This window comes from Dichomitus squalens (genome assembly GCF_000275845.1).
Source record: "Dichomitus squalens LYAD-421 SS1 unplaced genomic scaffold DICSQscaffold_15, whole genome shotgun sequence".
Lineage (NCBI taxonomy): Eukaryota > Fungi > Basidiomycota > Agaricomycetes > Polyporales > Polyporaceae > Dichomitus > Dichomitus squalens.
In genome coordinates, this window is record NW_006766897.1 from 494,991 (window position 1) to 510,905 (window position 15,915).

The 15,915-nt window shown below is 56.4% G+C and overlaps 5 protein-coding genes across 5 annotated transcripts; 3 read left to right on the forward strand and 2 right to left on the reverse strand.

Annotated features, from left to right (window-relative positions):
• Positions 1-105: 105 nt before the first annotated feature.
• On the reverse strand, positions 106-960 carry DICSQDRAFT_170414 (supernatant protein factor C-terminal domain-containing protein; the record flags this gene model as incomplete). The annotated part of the gene is made up of 6 exons (XM_007366036.1): positions 106-135; positions 194-396; positions 449-486; positions 543-682; positions 739-792; positions 850-960. The coding sequence occupies 6 exons, from the start codon at positions 958-960 to the stop codon at positions 106-108; spliced, it is 576 nt and encodes a 191-aa protein (XP_007366098.1).
• A 193-nt stretch (positions 961-1,153) lies between these two features.
• DICSQDRAFT_86831 (ClpX ATPase regulatory subunit) lies at positions 1,154-4,792 on the reverse strand. The gene is made up of 21 exons (XM_007366037.1): positions 4,703-4,792; positions 4,588-4,652; positions 4,415-4,527; positions 4,274-4,346; positions 4,198-4,214; positions 4,060-4,139; positions 4,002-4,008; positions 3,901-3,938; positions 3,814-3,848; positions 3,551-3,765; positions 3,386-3,489; positions 3,205-3,322; positions 3,123-3,138; positions 2,832-3,063; positions 2,739-2,773; positions 2,665-2,671; positions 1,949-2,609; positions 1,768-1,896; positions 1,557-1,708; positions 1,397-1,494; positions 1,154-1,277 (listed from the first exon to the last, which is right to left on the reverse strand). The coding sequence occupies exons 1-17, from the start codon at positions 4,736-4,738 to the stop codon at positions 2,466-2,468; spliced, it is 1,335 nt and encodes a 444-aa protein (XP_007366099.1). The 5' UTR covers positions 4,739-4,792; the 3' UTR covers positions 1,154-1,277; positions 1,397-1,494; positions 1,557-1,708; positions 1,768-1,896; positions 1,949-2,465.
• Positions 4,793-5,046: 254 nt separating this feature from the next.
• DICSQDRAFT_106421 (uncharacterized protein) lies at positions 5,047-7,708 on the forward strand. The gene is made up of 10 exons (XM_007366038.1): positions 5,047-5,359; positions 5,412-5,967; positions 6,033-6,125; positions 6,178-6,411; positions 6,467-6,763; positions 6,817-7,109; positions 7,164-7,203; positions 7,254-7,423; positions 7,485-7,545; positions 7,616-7,708. Exons 1-10 carry the CDS (start codon positions 5,094-5,096, stop codon positions 7,628-7,630), a joined length of 2,025 nt encoding a protein of 674 aa, XP_007366100.1. The 5' UTR covers positions 5,047-5,093; the 3' UTR covers positions 7,631-7,708.
• Positions 7,709-7,922: 214 nt separating this feature from the next.
• On the forward strand, positions 7,923-13,659 carry DICSQDRAFT_106423 (phenylalanyl-tRNA synthetase). The gene is made up of 13 exons (XM_007366039.1): positions 7,923-8,000; positions 8,053-8,108; positions 8,163-8,216; positions 8,274-8,302; positions 8,358-8,493; positions 8,552-8,818; positions 8,869-9,110; positions 9,164-9,569; positions 9,626-10,007; positions 10,133-11,217; positions 11,291-11,833; positions 11,889-12,398; positions 12,557-13,659. The coding sequence occupies exons 1-10, from the start codon at positions 7,943-7,945 to the stop codon at positions 10,375-10,377; spliced, it is 1,875 nt and encodes a 624-aa protein (XP_007366101.1). The 5' UTR covers positions 7,923-7,942; the 3' UTR covers positions 10,378-11,217; positions 11,291-11,833; positions 11,889-12,398; positions 12,557-13,659.
• Positions 13,660-14,399: 740 nt separating this feature from the next.
• DICSQDRAFT_33379 (uncharacterized protein) lies at positions 14,400-15,401 on the forward strand (the record flags this gene model as incomplete). The annotated part of the gene is made up of 3 exons (XM_007366040.1): positions 14,400-14,648; positions 14,858-15,078; positions 15,293-15,401. Coding segments are annotated over 3 exons (579 nt in total), but the record flags the coding sequence as incomplete, so codon positions are not given.
• Positions 15,402-15,915: the final 514 nt, after the last annotated feature.

Here is a 15,915-nt window from a genome sequence, read left to right on the forward strand (position 1 = left end):
GACCTGTCGGGGCAACGGCGTGATTACTTGGCTATGATTTAGGACCACTATTCCGAAATGAGGTAGGATGGAATAAATTATGCAAGACAACCGAACACCCAAGTACTAGAATGCGCGTTTGACCTCGAAAAACGACTGTGGAAAATTGAGCACTTTCAACTGATGCAAATACGCTAGTGATATAGAATCTCACTTTGAGGTACCACACCTGCCACGCTACAACAGAGAACAGAACGATTGCCTGGAGGATAGACCACCACTTGACACGAGCGTTCGTTGACTCAGCGGTGTTCCTATGTGTCCGCTCGCGAACGACAATGTACTCTTGTTCATCCTTGACGGCGGTAAGGCCGTGTGACAGGGCACGGATTTCACGCTCGATGGGGGACACAATGTCTATCTTGCCATGAGGACACTGCATGTCATACACGCATCAACCAGGGCTCACCTTCGTCATCGACATAAATGACCCCGTGTACGTTGAAGCTGCAACCATAGAATGTTGAGAGCGCGTGCGCTCCACCTATAAAAGTGACACGTACCTGACCATCTTGTCCACCACTGTGGACATTTGGTTGGAGAAACAGTACTCATAGCGACCATCCTTCTTGGCAGTAATCTGAACAGTGCCCTGAGATTCCTTTATGTGCTTGCCGAGCGCAATATTGTCTGGGTCCGCGAGCTGGTAGTATGACGATTCAGGCCGAGTCCGTATGGCTGGGGTAGGGATGGACGTACCCAGAAGTCAATGTCAAGGTGACCTCCACCTCCTACTTGGTACGTCACTGTCATCTGTACACACGTGTTAGCAGAATAGTCAGCTACGCGAGAGCACAATCTTGGGCGTACTTTGTCGTTCACATGGAGGTCCTCAAAGAAACATTCCTTCTTGGAAGCCGGCACCTCAATCAAGTGCCCTGACACCAGGAGAGGGGCGACGAGAAGAAGCGCAAGCCACATTATTGAGAAAGAAGGGGTATAGGGTCGTAGCATGGTCATCGGCTGTAGAGTGTACTTGCCTGCCTTCCGGACGACCTTCCTTTGCTTGGTGCACAGCTGTACAGACAGGGTCACGTGGGGAGCTCTGGGGACCCGAGCCACCTTTGATTAGGATCTCGGGGTCCCCGCCGGCGATCTGGAGAAGGGTTAGATGCTCGAGGCCCTTCCTCTCTACTGCACTTTTTCAGATCGCTCTCTCATCTTCATCACTCGCTCTCTCTTTCACGACCAATATCAACGATACCATGTCCGAGCCTACCGACGCCCTCGCGCCCCGGGTGAGTCTGATCTGCCTGAACAATGTGGTCAGGCGACTCGCTCGGTGCAATCGATGCACAAGAGATCGCGCCACTTCTACTTGCAAAGGACTGGTCCTAACAGCCCTTGGATTCGGCAGGACGAGGAGCACGACCCTCATTTTGAGCCCGTGATCAAGCTCACCGAGCAGGTCGAGACCAAGACCCACGAGGAGGATGAAGAGGTTCTCTTCAAAATGTGCGTCTCGATCTCCAAAACTACTAGGATCGCTTGTATTGACGCTCGGGACCGCGCCATAGGCGGGCGAAGCTCTTCCGGTTCGCGACTGAGGCCTCAGAGTGGAAGGAGCGTGGTACGGGCGACGTCCGTCTGCTTCAACACAAGGAGACGAAGAAAATTCGTCTCGTGATGAGACGCGATAAGACCCTCAAGGTCTGCGCGAACCACCTCAGTGAGCACGCCATTAATCCCGACTCGCCCATTTTTGGCGAACTCACATGGGCCTTGCAGTCTCCTCCGACATGCGCCTCCAGCCTAACATTGGTTCGGACCGGAGTTGGGTCTGGAAAGTAGCTGCTGACTACTCTGAGGAACCCCCCACTTCTGAGACTCTCGCTATCCGTTTCGCGAATGCTGAGAGTGAGTGTACTGCGTTACCTGCGCCTGGGATGCCAGCTTACATGGATTCCAGACGCAGCGCAATTCAAGGAGGAGTTCGAGAAGGCGCAAAAGCACAACGTGGAGCTCACCGGTGGTGCCTCAGAAGAGAAGAAGACCGAGGAGACACCTGCTGCTGCTGAGGAGGAGAAGAAGGAGGAGGAAGAGAATGAGGCCGTCGCCGAGGAGAAGAAAGAGGAGGCTGAAGAGAAGAAGGACGAGTAAATGCATCCCCCTGTCAATATATCCCCACCTACCCTTGACGGTATCGGCATTCATCTGTGGCATCCATTCACCTATCACCAGTTTCGACGAGAGAAGAGAATCATGTGTATCCTTTGGTAGAAGTGCTGTCGGGGCGTGTATCCAGTATGGTGTATCTGCTCATGTGTCCCCACTTTCGCATAATGATCCTACATGTGTAGCGTGCTTCTCCATCCCATTCTTTCCGCCCCATACAATACATCATGGTTTACAGTACCTACTACAACAAGACTGAGTAGCTATCGACGGTCCACACTGTCGATTGTCCGGTGTTGCAACTATCAGAGTCATGGAGGATTCTCATTGTATCTCTCTTCTTCCGCCAACCAAGCATCGTGGAACGTCAAAGCTTCTGTCTGCCCCGCTCCCCAGTACATAGGTGGGCTTTGTCCAAGGACAGTCGCCTCGTTGATGAGAACATGACTGATCCACTGTGATTCTTTGCGTCAAAATCTGTGGCACGCGGGGAATGACATGACAACATACCGAACCGCTGAACCAAAGGAGACGACGAATTGGTCAGCAACGACGACTGAGGGTGTTGAAAATGCAAGACTCACGGAGCTTCATACATAGGGTCTAGAAGCAGGGACTCCTGTATAATACCAAGATGAGGAACTGAAACATGACTTGAATCCGATGAGAGTACTGACCATGATGCCCCTCAGGCCTCGTGCACCGCCACCTCTCGCCGCCGCCATCTTGCAAATCTGGTCGATAGCGGCGCGGGTAAACCGAATTTCAATACCTGAATAGCCAAACAAGGCGGTATATTGCGAGATGAGCGAGCCTTTGACTTCGGTCAGCACGCGGCGCAGATCAGACGGAGTTAATGGCGAGAGCGTCGTGATAGAGGGCATCCTTGATATGAATTCGGGAATGAATCTAGCGGTAAGGGGCCAAATGAGACATCGAAGAGCGGCAGTCGCGGGCTTCGCGCTTACCCATATTTGACAAGATCTACGAAGAACGGATCCTGAAGAGTTAGAAGACGCAGCGAATCCAATCTTCAAGGGGCTTCCGTACCGGCTGGCTCGACTTTGCCCAAAATGTTACCATTGGTGTTGCTATTGGGGGTGAAGAACGGCAAACTTGCAGGGGAAGACTCTTCAGGCGACGAGAGATTAGCAGTAAACCCTATCGACTGTAACACACGGTAGCTGTCAGAGATATCGGACCGGAAGCGTGATTCAGTGGATCAGCTAACCCCTTTGGCTATCCGTCGTTTGATGATATTCTCGAGGCCGACAAATGCACCGCTCATGATAAAGAGGACGTTTGAGGTATCGACAGCATACGACTCCGGCCATTCTATTGGCGGTTCGCTATGTTGGCCAACCAGAGCACGGTATGGATGACTTCAGAGACGTACGAACGGGCGCAGGCATCGCTTGGCCGCGACTTGATCGTGTGCTGCCTGAAGGTGGCGGCATCGAGGGGCCTTTCGCGGGAACATTCACGATCGAGCCTTCCATCATGCGAAGAAGGGCTTGCTGGACGCCCTCGCCGCCTACGTCCCGAGTTGATTCCGGACCAGTTGACTTGCGAGCGATCTTATCTACTTCGTCGATATAGATGATACCAATGCTGTAGAATGGTAAGTATAGGCTAGGCTTACAACATTCCGGGACGTACTTCGCTTTGTAAGGGTCCCAGTTTGCCGCTTGTAGCTGCAAGCGCGTTGTGGGAACATCGCTCTCCACGAGCAAGAGCACTGCTCACCAAGCGCTGTACACACACTTCGACATCGTCTCCTACGTCTGATTCGGTCTCAGTACATTGGAACTTGAGGTGTAGTCATAATCGATAGATGTTCCACTTACATCCTGCCTAAATTGCTTATCAATAGATGTGCAGTCCAGATAGCTTCAAGTGCCATACCTGGGTGAAAGTAGTTGCATCGCTAACGGAGAATGGTACGTCCAGTACATGTGCAAGGGTTTTCGCCAGCAGCGTCTTCCCTGTCAGGCGTAAACTATATCGGCTCCGTCAAGCCATGTTGAGAGGGAGTGGTCCTACCAGAACCGGTCGGACCGCTTGTGGAGAGAAGCAAGAATCTGAGATTCTATTCAGAGCCATCTAAGAACTGGCTCACATCACAAGCACGTTGCTCTTCTCAAAGAGAGGCAGCATAGGGGCGCTGAAACTAGTTGTTTCTGGACTACGATCTGTCCAAGGATGCAGATTGAACTCAACGCCAGCTGGAGGTGCTACTGAAGGCACAGTCAAGACGTACTAGGAGATGTTCGCGTTTGGCTGTTTAGGTAGTTTGGCATAGCCATATGCGGTGGCTCATCATAGTACATGGCCTTCATGTTAGCATGCACACGGTTATAATGATTGAAGACACTTCAAGCAGAAGAAATGAGTTAGAGGGCAACTCTGATCGCGTGGCCTGAAGGTACATACGCCACGGAAAGGACCTTCTTCGCATTCTCCTGGCCAACCACATACTGGTTCAGATAGTTCACTAGCTTTTGCATAAGTAAGTATTTGCGTAATTGTGTACCCGCGATGGATGTACCTCTCTTGGAGTAGCTAAGCCCGATTGTCGGTACATTTCGCTCGGACTGTCATCTGCAGGAGCGTATCGAGCTTGCGTACGAAGTGATTGGACAGGGTTGAAGGAAGTGAGATGACGCCCTGAGCGAGGAGAGCGACATATTCTGTTGGACCAGCCCTCGAGCATGGTCTAAGCGTTGGAAGGAGGATAAGACGTCCAGGTTCCGGAACTGCCGCCGTCGACCTCGCTCAGCTCAGTACCTCCGACCTTCCCGGACTGTGCCGGGCCGTGTGCTGGTGATGGCGTTTAGGGATGTCTTCGAGCGCCCTCAGCGACTTGCAGCGCTTGCCACTGCTCCGACTCGAGTTTCTGTCGTCTACACTCTCGCCTGTTCGTCTTCTTACTTTGCACCATGCCCAGGGACCGCTCACGTTCCGTTTCGCCCGATTCAAAAGACAGAAGTAGACGCCATGATAGATCAAGGTCTCCCCGGGACAGGTCGCGCGACCGCGATCCACGCAAGGAGTCGCGCAGGTATGACGACGAAGACGACTACGACCGGCGCCGTAGGGACCATCGCCGGAGTGAAAGCAGGGACAGATCGAGAGAAAAGGACAGAGATCATAAGTCGCGTCGCAGGAGGGACCGGAGCGAAAGTGAGGAGCGGGATAAAAAGAAGTACGGTCACCTTCACGTCATGCATCAAGGGGAGTTCTAACCACCCTGCTAGGCGCAAGCGCGAAAAGTCTGAAGAGCGCAAGGCTCGCAAGGCGGAGAAGAAGCGCGCGAGGGAGGAGGAAGAGGCTCGGCGGGTCGCAGAGCTCAGTGTGTATAGCGCAACGGACAATCCCTTCCACGACGTCAATTTGGACCAGCAGTTTCGCTGGCACAAGAAGAATGAGAAGGAAAGGAAGCAGGGCTTGACATTGGCCGAGGCCCAGAGGAGGGATGCCATTCGACGACAAGAGGCGAGGGAGGAGCTGGAGAGGCTAAACAAGCGGCGGGCTGAGAGGGAGGCGGAACAGAGGTTACGCGAGGAGGAGGAAGTGAGAATGGCTCGGTTGGCGGAGTCAGCGCAGATGGCAGACTGGCTGTCGAAGGAAGAGGACTTCGAGTTGGAGCAGGAACGGAACCGAGCGGTGATTCGTATAAAGGAGAAACGGGCGAAGGCCGTCGACTTCCTCGCTCTCAACCTACGTTACGTGAATCCCAGCAGTGGCGAAGAAGATGATCTGACCAAGGAGGGATTGGAGATCGACCTGGACGAGCCATATAACATCGTCGATGTGCGTTCCTCGAGCTGCCTGCCTGCATCACGTTGCTGAACTTCGACATGTTGACCTTTCTGCAGAGCCTCACGCCACAGCAAGTGGAGGAATTACATGACGACATTGAGAGATACCTCAGGTTGGAGCAGTCAGAAACGAACATCGAGTTCTGGACGGTGTGTGTGCTTTCTCTGTCTTGTAGACTGTATCCCCCTCATTCCTTCACAGAACATGATGGTCGTGACCAAAGACGCTCTAGATCGCATTAAGCAGACACAGAGAATGGGCGCGACGGCTGCAGCCGCTGTTGAGGCCGACATTACTGCTTTGTTGCAAGGGAAATCCTACGAACATCTTGTCCAGCTACAGAGGCAAATACAGGCGAAGCTCACAAGCGGCGAACCGATCGACACGGATTATTGGGAGAGCTTGCTGAAGAAGTTGCTCGTCTTCAAGGCAAAGGTGCGTATGGCTGGGTGGTATAACCAAATGACTCCGTGATTGACCGTCTCTTCAGGCCAAGTTACGTACCTTGCACGAAGTCGTCGTCCGCAACCGCCTCGAGCAGCTCCGGAAGCATCAACGAGACGAAGCTCTCCAAGCGCAGGAGGAGCTGTTAGCAGGTGTCGCGAAGTCGGCTCAGCGAGGAGAAGCTCGCGTTGTGCCTGCAGACGTTGCTGCACAGCAAGACGCTGCCGAGGAAGTCGAGCCATACGACCGCTCCATGACCCCGCCCCTCATAGACATTCGCAAGTTGCACCACGAAGAGCGTCAAATCGATATCCTCACGACGAAAGAGGACTTGCGTTATCTTGTGAGCCAGCATATGCCATGTGGTTATAGACACAACTCTAAATTGCAGCGTAGTTGCAACAACGGCGCAGTGTCGCAGGTACAAGATTCATCGCGAAGACCGTCCAAGCCGCTCCCGAGCAAGAAAGCGTCGAGGCTCCTAGCAACGCGGATCTCGCCGAAGCGTTATACCGCGCCGAGGCCGAGCGCGAGTTGGACGAGGAGGAAGAGCTCTTCAATGTGGAAGAAAGCATAGCTCGACCAACATCGTACAACTGGGAGGATAAGTATCGCCCGAGGAAACCGAGGTACTTCAATCGCGTGCACACTGGTTACGAGTGGAACAAGTACAACCAAACGCACTATGAGTATGTAATTTCCAAGTCTTCTCCATGGATCAATCTAACAATGCCGATCGTCAGTACCGATAATCCGCCACCGAAGGTCGTGCAAGGCTATAAGGTATGTCGCTCATGAATCACCCAGAAAATACGCAACTGATACTCGTGTAGTTCAACATTTTCTACCCCGATCTCATCGACAAGTCCAAGGCTCCTACATATAAGATTATCAAGGAGCCGGGCAACGACGAGACCGTGCTTTTGCACTTCAGTGCTGGGCCTCCCTATGAAGACATTGCGTTCCGCATCGTGAACAGAGAATGGGAGTTCTCTCACAAGCGGTGGGTACCGGTTTTTAATCATCATGATCAGTCTCCCCTATCAAACTCATACTCTATGCAGTGGGTTCCGAAGCAGCTTTGACCGCGGATGCCTGTCACTCTGGTTCAACTTCCGTCGAAACGTACGTAGCCACTTCACTGGAAGGCTTGCAAGGCTTGCAGCGCTTACAGCTCTGACCGACATGTTAACAGTTTTATCGCAAGTAGTTCTCATACGAGTTTGCTTGCTGCACAGGACTTCTGTATATTAGCTTGAAATATTGTGATGTATACGCCGTGTAATTTACATGACCTGCTCTGTTACTTTGTTTCGATGGACCTGAAAGGCTAGAGGCGCAATTGCTATTAGAGGTATGCATGTGAATAGCCGAGAATGTATAGCAAACGTTGACTCGATCCCCAATCAAGAGATAACGAGATTATCTTTCCGATGTTGCGCAGGCGCTTTCTTGAGACCGCGCACTCAAAACCGCTTTCCTCTCTCGTCCATCTTCTATATCTACTTCTGGCTGACTGACGATGCCAACTGTATCCTGCGACAAGGAAGAGCTATGGAAGCGGTTGGGACGGGCGTACTGTAAGTAATCGTGTTGTATTAGATGAATTGAACTAAAGCTCGGCGAACAAAGCTGCAGAAGAGTTCGATCACCTGCTTTTTGAGTTCGGCTTGGAACTTGATGAGGACGTACGTATCTGAATGTCGAAGATGCACCTTGAGCACCCACACGTCCACGAACAGACGACGGAGGAGGTGGAGGCCGCGATCAAGAAGGGACTCCCCGCCGAGCGTCCGGTGCGTACCATTTGCTCGGTCCTGACTGGAAACACTTAGCAATTGTTGGCTCTGTAGCAACTAAAAATCGAGATTCCTGCAAACAGGTGTGTACCGCTCGAAATAGGACTGGTAGTAGGCCCTGAAGAGTCGGCTGGACAGATATGACCTTCTCTGCATAGAAGGCATCGCACGGGCACTCCGCATCTTCCTTGGCCTAGACAAGCCCCCAAAGTACAAGCTCGCGTACCCTCCTGGCGGAGAGGCTGACCTGATCACTACTACTGTAACTCAGGATGTGAGTGCACAACGGCGACCCTTGGCGTGTGGTATTGAACAAGGCATCTGGCAAGTAGACTCAGCGAATCCGTCCTTTCTTCGCGTGCGCTGTCCTGCGTAACGTCAAGTTCACCGAACGGTCATACGAGTCCTTCATAGACTTGCAGGACAAGCTGCATCAGAATCTTTGCAGAAGACGGCAGTTCGTTGCCATCGGTACGCACGACCTCGACACCATTCAAGCACCCTTCCGGTATGAGGCACGACCGCCGAAGGACATCAAGTTCATACCGCTATCCAAAGACAGAGCATACACTGCGGAAGAGTTGATGACAGTGTACGAGGTGCGTGTCTTCGATTATCGCTTGTGACCATAAGTCTGAGTCTTCTCCAGTCAGAGAAGCACTTGGCACGCTACCTACCCATCATTCGCGACTCACCTGTATACCCCATCATCTACGACCAGCAAGATCGCGTTCTATCCATGCCTCCAATCATCAACTCGGAGCACAGTAAAATAACTCTCAACACACGGAATATCTTCATCGATATCACGGCTACTGACGAGACGAAGCTCGGCATCGTGGCAAACATCATCTCAACAATGTTCTCAGAATACTGCGCAGAGCCTTACACGTACGTGACTCGAGCACCACGAAGGTCGAGGACTAGGCTTACCTAGGCTACAGGATTGAGCCGTGCAAGGTTGTATATCCTGATGGAAGTGTTCGCATTACGCCCGACTTGCAGTACAGGGCAACTTCGGCACACGCATCCTACGTGAACTCATGTACCGGCCTTACGCTGACAGCAGAGGAGGTCGCCAAGCTTCTCGAACGCATGACCCTCACAGCATCCCTCTCTCCCAATGATCCGGATGAAGTGATCGTGCAAGTCCCACCCACTCGACCGGATATCTTGCACGAGTGCGATCTCATGGAAGATGCCGCCATCGCGTATGGGTTCAATAAGCTTCCCGACACCTTCCCGGCAACGAGCACCGTCGCGCAACCGCTGGCGATCAGCAAGCTCAGCGACATCGTACGTTTGGAATGGGCCTTCGCCGGCTGGATTGAGGCCCTGCCGCTCATCCTAGTATGTCGCACCTTTCTCGCAATCTCATCTCGAGACCTGACCGTTCGCTCGATCAGTGCTCACACGAGGAGAACTTTGAGTGGATGAACCGGAAAGATGACGGCAAGACCGCGGTTCGGATCGCCAACCCCAAGACGCTCGAGTTCCAGGTCGTGCGCACATCCCTCCTACAGGGCCTCCTCAAGACGATCCGTGAGAACCGCTCGCACCCGCTGCCCATTCGCGTGTTCGAGACGTCGGACGTCGTGTTCAAGGACCCGTCCTACGAACGCCAGGCGCGCAACGTCCGCCACGCCGCGGCCGTGTGGTGCAACAAGACCGCCGGATTCGAGATCGTCCATGGGCTGCTCGACCGCATCATGCTCATGCTCGAGGTCCCGCTCATCTCGAGAGACGACACAAAGGCGAAGACGGGGTACTATATCAAGGAACGCGAAGGTGCGTGCCGCCTAATCCCCGCTACGAACATCACGATATCTAGATGGATGTCGGGGGTCGAGCGATGATTCCATAAATATGAGCCAACCAATACTGAAGTTGACGTGGATCTGTTCATCTGTCAGACCCTACATTCTTCCCCGGGCGCGCTGCGACGATCTACTACCGGCCCCCGAAGGACGCGTCTGGGCTCACTGTCCTGAAGCGCACGCTCAAGGCTGCGCTCAACCGCCCAGACGACCTCGAGATCGGCGTGCTCGGGATCCTGCACCCCACCGTGCTGGAGAAGTTCGAGATCACGTACCCCTGTTCCGCGCTCGAGTTCAACCTGGAGCCGTTCAAGAAGGAGCTACAGACGCCGTTCGCGTAGAAGCGTATTGTTCGTAGATGAGGAGAAGTTGAAACAAATGTATTCGTGATATACAGCAGCGTTATTTCACTAGAAAATCGCGGCTTGTACTAGCGTATTGCGGACTGGCGAGGTGTCCGAGCGGTCGCTGCCCCAGTGTGTTAAATATGTGTTAAAGATCTGATACAAAAATGGTACACGAAAGACAGGGATCCAAGCAGCTCCCCGTCAATTTGGTTTGGATCGTGCGATAGATGCTAGGGTGTAGCACGAGAGGGCGAACGGGATCCGAGACAGGTCCATGATCAATTCCAGATTAGCACTCCCCGACGGCCGACCCGACGGACGCACCCAGGGAGCAAAGCGTATACAAGACATCATGCGATCCGTCCAGAACAACTTCTTGCGAGATACCATACCCCAGTCGACGCGCATGCATCTACAGACAAATTCCTCCCCGTCCCCCTCATCTCCCTCATAGCAGTCCTGCCGACCGCAGGTCCTGGTGCAACCGCGCCTCGTCCGCGTACGCGCGCGCGATGCGCTCGTTGCGCACGGGGTCGGACTCGTCCAGCGGGAGGATGTACGTGTTGCGCGGGGGCACGGCCTCCTCGTCCTCCTCCTCGCCCTCGCCCTCGTGGTACGCCGCGCCCGGGAAGCCGAGGCCCTGGCGGATGAGCGAGCCGTCGGCGAGGCCCTGCAGCCCGAAGACGCGCTCGATGGAGTGGATGATCGCGGCAGAGCGGGCGCGTTCTTCGGGGGTCGCTTGGGCGGGCGCGTCGTCCTGCGAGGAGAGGATGCCGCGCTCCCACCGCTTAACGCGCCAGAAACCGAGGAGGGAGGTCAGGAGTATAAACCAGCCTGTGCGCGGGGTCAACATCAACGGTCAGCGTCTGCGGGGGTTGCAAGCGTCAGGGGGCTATTGCACACGCACCGACTGTCATCAGGAGGAACGAGAGCCACTCCGACGTTGCGTCCCCGTTGAGGAAGGCGCCGTCGGTCGTCGTCGACGGGGTCGCAGGCGCGGTTGCGTTCAGAGCGAGGTTCTTGTAGTACGCCTCCGCCTCCGCCGCCGTGCCGAACGTCGGGCGCGGCTCCTCGGTCGACTGCCAACCGGCCCACACGTCCCCATCCCCGCCCCCGATGTCGTCCCGCCCGCGCATGGCGAAGCCGTACTGGATGAGCGTGATGCCGAGGCCGGCGCGGGACCCGAGCTTCGCGGCGTGGGTGGTGTGCAGGAGGTACGTGAGGAGGAAGCCGACGAACTGGAAGGAGATGGAGACGAGCATGTTCCAGAGGAACGAGAAAAGGCTGCCCGTCGGCAGCGAGTCGATGATGACGTCCCCCGGGGTGTTCGCGGCCGACGGCGCGTGGATCGTCGTCTCCCAATACGGCGGGACGGCGTCCGCCTGCGCCTGCGCGTACGTCGGCGGGACCTCCTTCTGCACCTCTTCGGGGACAAGGAGGACATTGTCGCCTGCGAAACAACGTCATCTCAGTAACTCAGTCGTCCAAAGACGGCCGTTACGCACCCTCCTGTATGCGCCGCTGCCGAGTGGGCTTCGCAGTCACGTTCGCGAACACGCCGTCGTTGGCGGTGCCGCCGCCGACGGGCCCGTGGGGCCTGTCGGAGGACCCCAGGCCGAGCCGCTCGACGTAGTGCGTCGGGAGCACCGACGCCGCCGTCCTCCTGAGCCAGTTCCCCCTCCCCGGCCCCGAGCCCGCGTCCGTGCGCACCTCGCTAAACGACGGGACGAGCCCGTTGGAGTTGCCAAACTCGTTCGGGAGCGCCCGCGGGGTGGGACCGGGCGGTGAGCCAGGCGGGGGGCGGATGTAGTCGAAGTCGGTGTTCTCAAAATTGTATGTCGCAGGTGCCGGGGCGGGGGGTGTGCCCGAGTGATTCACAGCGTCGTAGTTGTGCGACGGGGGCTCGGCATTGGGGAGGGACTGGTATCCGTTGCGGGAGGTCGGTGGGGTACGGTGGTCGTCTTCGTCATCCGAGTCGTCGAAAGCGGCCTCCATCTCGTCGATCACATCTGGGTCTGTATGCGGGGTTGGCAGGGGAGCATAGCGTGCAGACATAGAGATAGAATGAGTGGAAGGAGCGGACGAAGTGAGAGTGTTCGTCGCAGTAAGGCAGGCGTTGTCGGAGCGAGTTGCGTTAGCGTTGCGGAAGCAGACGCCCAGATAAGGTACGTACCCATCACCAGCCAATCTCATCGCATTCCATATTTGGTGCTGTATACGTTGTGGCATAACCATCCCGCAGCACGCTCCCATTGGCTCGGTCCGCGTACACAGCTCTGCGAGCAACTTGCCTCTCTTGACACTGTTCCTCCTTGTCCTCACGCTTCTCGTAGCGATATCCATCCATCCAGGCCATTCCAGGCCACCGCTTTCTCCTTACTCATCTGATCCAGATTGATATCACTAGTCATATATGGCACGGCGCTGGGACTACGCAGTACATGCAACAGTATGGGATCACGGCCACCGACGACGCTATCTACTCCGACCAAAGCATATTTAGCAGCCATGAGAAGGGATGTTGTTGGGCTCGACACCATAACACGACGTCCATAAATCAGTAATATCACAGCTCCGCCACTTGGCGGAACGGCCGGAGGTGCCAATGAGACATCCTCTCGGGGGCGAGGAATGCATCGCCCGCTCGCGTCACAAGAGACCGAGACGGGCGACATGCAAGAGCCTAGTGGGGCATACGGGTAGCTGCTACGGAGTTTTCGTCAGCGCCGATGTGGAGCGACGCGGGCGGCGCAGCGTACGTACCAGAAGGCTAGCGCATGTGGAGGTCTGCACGGTTCGCGTTGCGAACCAGCCGCTGCACGCGTTGGCAGCTCTCCATTCGCGCGTCCATGAGCTCCGAGAACATCTCGAGAAGCCGCGCACCGGGCTCGGTTGGTGGTGCGCGCACTGGGCGGCGCTTGCGCGCGTGGAGGCTGACGCCGTCGAGCTTCAGACGCATGGTGTTCTTCCGCCGCATCCAACGCGTCGCGTCCGAGCGACTGAGGGACGGTGGCGGGGCATCGGGCTCCGACTTGATGACCGAGACGGCGGTGTCGGAGGATGTAGTGGATGCGGGTGATAGTAAACCTTGCGATGCACAAGGGGAGGGCGTGTTGGAATGGTCGGATGGAGGGGCGTCGATGCCCTTGGTGATAGCGAGCTCGAGGGCTGCGCGGGTGTGGTGGACCCAGTAGCGTTCCTGCTGGTAGAAGGCCTCGAGGGACTCCAATAGGGACACGGCAGGGTGGGGGCCGTCGGGAGAGGTAGGGGACTGAGGCGGAGTGGGGAGGGCGTTGTCGGGGGAGGGGGAACGGTACTTCATGACGATTGCAGAGGGGGGGGGCGAGTATACGAAGGGGATGTTGGTAAGGGGGGGTGTGAACATTCGTCGCCGGTTGGCTGTCGCGCATTTTATGAGCGGAGGGCGAGTCTCGACTGTCTCGAGAACGACCGCAAAGGAGCTTAGGTAGATGTCCAGACCAATAGCGTTCCAGGCCTGCCCCTCCTAGCCAATGGCAGCCCGCGTTCCCATTGGCCAATCACTGGCTGATCCCAGGCCCGACTCGCCTGCCATCACCTCCACTCGTTCCCTGCCAATCGTCTCGTCCTATCGTAGCAAGAACAGAGCGCCAGGGAGCTGCGAAGGCGAGGAGCGCGACAGGGTGAGGTCGAGGAGGCGGAGAGGACCCCGGGCGGTTGCGCATGTCAGGAACGACGACCCGCAACACGCGACCAGAGGCGAAGCACACGGCCGACAATGGAAACAGATGACGACAGACACTAACCCGCGATTGGTTGGCTGCTCGCTCGTCCATGGCCAGCCGGCTATTCCGGCGCTTCCCTCGGCTAGATCTCGTCGCGCCAATGGGATCCCTCCCACCCGGCCACATCAGCGCCTGTTCACCGCATGAGATGCTCCATCCTGATTCGCTCCTTGCCCTCCAGCCATGTTCTCCCGACTCCTTCCTCTCCTCCTCCTCGCCGTCCCTCCCGCATTCGCCTCTGCGTCCCCGCAGCTCCGTCTTCTCCACAGGGTCTTCCACCCGTCTCTCCCCGCCGCCCCCTTTTCCGAGCGCGCCACTCTCCACCTTCTAGGCTCTGGACCTGCAGCCCAAACTAGCCTCGTACCCTCCGAGACCTTTGCCGATGATTTACTCGAGTACGCCTCTGCGGTCGAGGGTCTCAACGGTGCCCTCTACCAGGTCGCACTAGAACACCCCGGCGACGCAGACCAGACGCAATGGGCCACGTCCTCTTTTCCTGCTGTAGGTCCATCCTTGACCCGCCTGCGTACCTAGCGTTCGCCACAGTCTCCCTACCTGCGGGCCACCGCGCTCTGGGCGGACCGCCGTCCCCACGGCTACGCCACCTAATGCCCAGTTCGTCCCAGCTCGAGCCTGTCCTATGCGATCCAGCCCGCCTCGACTCTATCGCTCGCTGTCACTTAAGCTTACGAAAGCGCCCCTTCCTCTAGTGTCACCTGCCGTCAAGCACGTCCGAGTCCTTCACGGTCCACCTCGACCAGCACGGCACCCCGCTCAGCCTCGACTACTTCCTCGCGCCCATCCCGCACAACGGCGCGTGCCCGAAGCCCAAAAGCCGCAAGGCGAGCGCGAGTGCCGGATCGAGCCCCGCCCAGTTCAGGCCGATCGCCAACACGACCGTCGCGTTCCGGTTTCCGACGTTCCCACCGCTGTGCGTGCTCGTTCAGTTTTGTATACTATAGCGTGCCCCTCCCCTCGCGCCTTCCCATCCTGCAGGCTGCAGCCGTCCTCGCGCTCTTCGCGCGGACCCTGTTGTTGGTACCGCTTCTCCCTTGTTTCCCCGCGCGTCCCGAAATGTGATTCATTGCGGGCGATACTGATCTTCGTGTTTCCCCTCCACGCGGCTGCAATGATACTCAATGCAGTCCGGCTCTCCGCGTTCCGCCACCCGTGACGGCCGAAGGAAAGCCCGTCGAGGCCGTGCGGGAGAAGTCGTTCATCGAGAAGTACTGGATGTACATGGTAATTGCGCTCATCGCCATGAGTGAGTGCTTCGCCCTCCCCAATCCCGCAATACGCGAGCGCAGCTGCTGACGGTCTCCTTCCCGCAGCATTCGCCCCGGCGCCAGCAGAAGAGGGGGAGGGCCAAGGACAGGGTTCGGGCGGCCGCAAGTAGCGCGCTCGCCCACGTATTCTTCGCGTGAATCGATTGGTCTTCTTGCCGCGGCGCGAGTGCACTGGACTTCTCTAGGCGTATCTGCCGACGGTGCTGCCATCTTGTCCCGATCGTCTTTGTATCCAGGGTTGGTAAGGGGATGGCTGTCAGATGAGCCACCGTTCGACCAGCCTGGTCACCGCTAGACCGGGCGATGTGCGGGGCTCCGCAATCATTCACAGCTTCTGGTGTATCGAAATGCGCCCTCCGGGGTTATGTCGAACTGCGGTCTTCTAATGGGTTTCGTAGCCGGCATTTGTCTTCCTGTGCGTTTGTCTCACATATCTGACTGTGCGCGCGGTATATGTTCTTTCTTGAACGCTCTCTGAGCCC

What these genes read in the sequence shown, in the direction of transcription:
- DICSQDRAFT_86831 (XM_007366037.1), bottom strand. Translation starts at nt 4,738, where the DNA reads ATGTACCGACAATCGGGCTTAGCTACTCCAAGAGAG. An exon ending in GCTTAGCTACTCCAAGAGAG is followed by an intron (nt 4,653 to 4,702) that starts GTACATCCATCG and finishes CTTATGCAAAAG; the next exon opens with CTAGTGAACTATCTGAACCA. An exon ending in AGCGATGCCTGCGCCCGTTC is followed by an intron (nt 3,490 to 3,550) that starts GTACGTCTCTGA and finishes AACCGCCAATAG; the next exon opens with AATGGCCGGAGTCGTATGCT.
- DICSQDRAFT_106421 (XM_007366038.1), top strand. Translation starts at nt 5,094, where the DNA reads ATGCCCAGGGACCGCTCACGTTCCGTTTCGCCCGATTCAAAAGACAGA. An exon ending in GAGGAGCGGGATAAAAAGAA is followed by an intron (nt 5,360 to 5,411) that starts GTACGGTCACCT and finishes CCACCCTGCTAG; the next exon opens with GCGCAAGCGCGAAAAGTCTG. An exon ending in CGAACATCGAGTTCTGGACG is followed by an intron (nt 6,126 to 6,177) that starts GTGTGTGTGCTT and finishes ATTCCTTCACAG; the next exon opens with AACATGATGGTCGTGACCAA.
- DICSQDRAFT_106423 (XM_007366039.1), top strand. Translation starts at nt 7,943, where the DNA reads ATGCCAACTGTATCCTGCGACAAGGAAGAGCTATGGAAGCGGTTGGGA. An exon ending in AGTTGATGACAGTGTACGAG is followed by an intron (nt 8,819 to 8,868) that starts GTGCGTGTCTTC and finishes AGTCTTCTCCAG; the next exon opens with TCAGAGAAGCACTTGGCACG. An exon ending in AGGCCCTGCCGCTCATCCTA is followed by an intron (nt 9,570 to 9,625) that starts GTATGTCGCACC and finishes TCGCTCGATCAG; the next exon opens with TGCTCACACGAGGAGAACTT.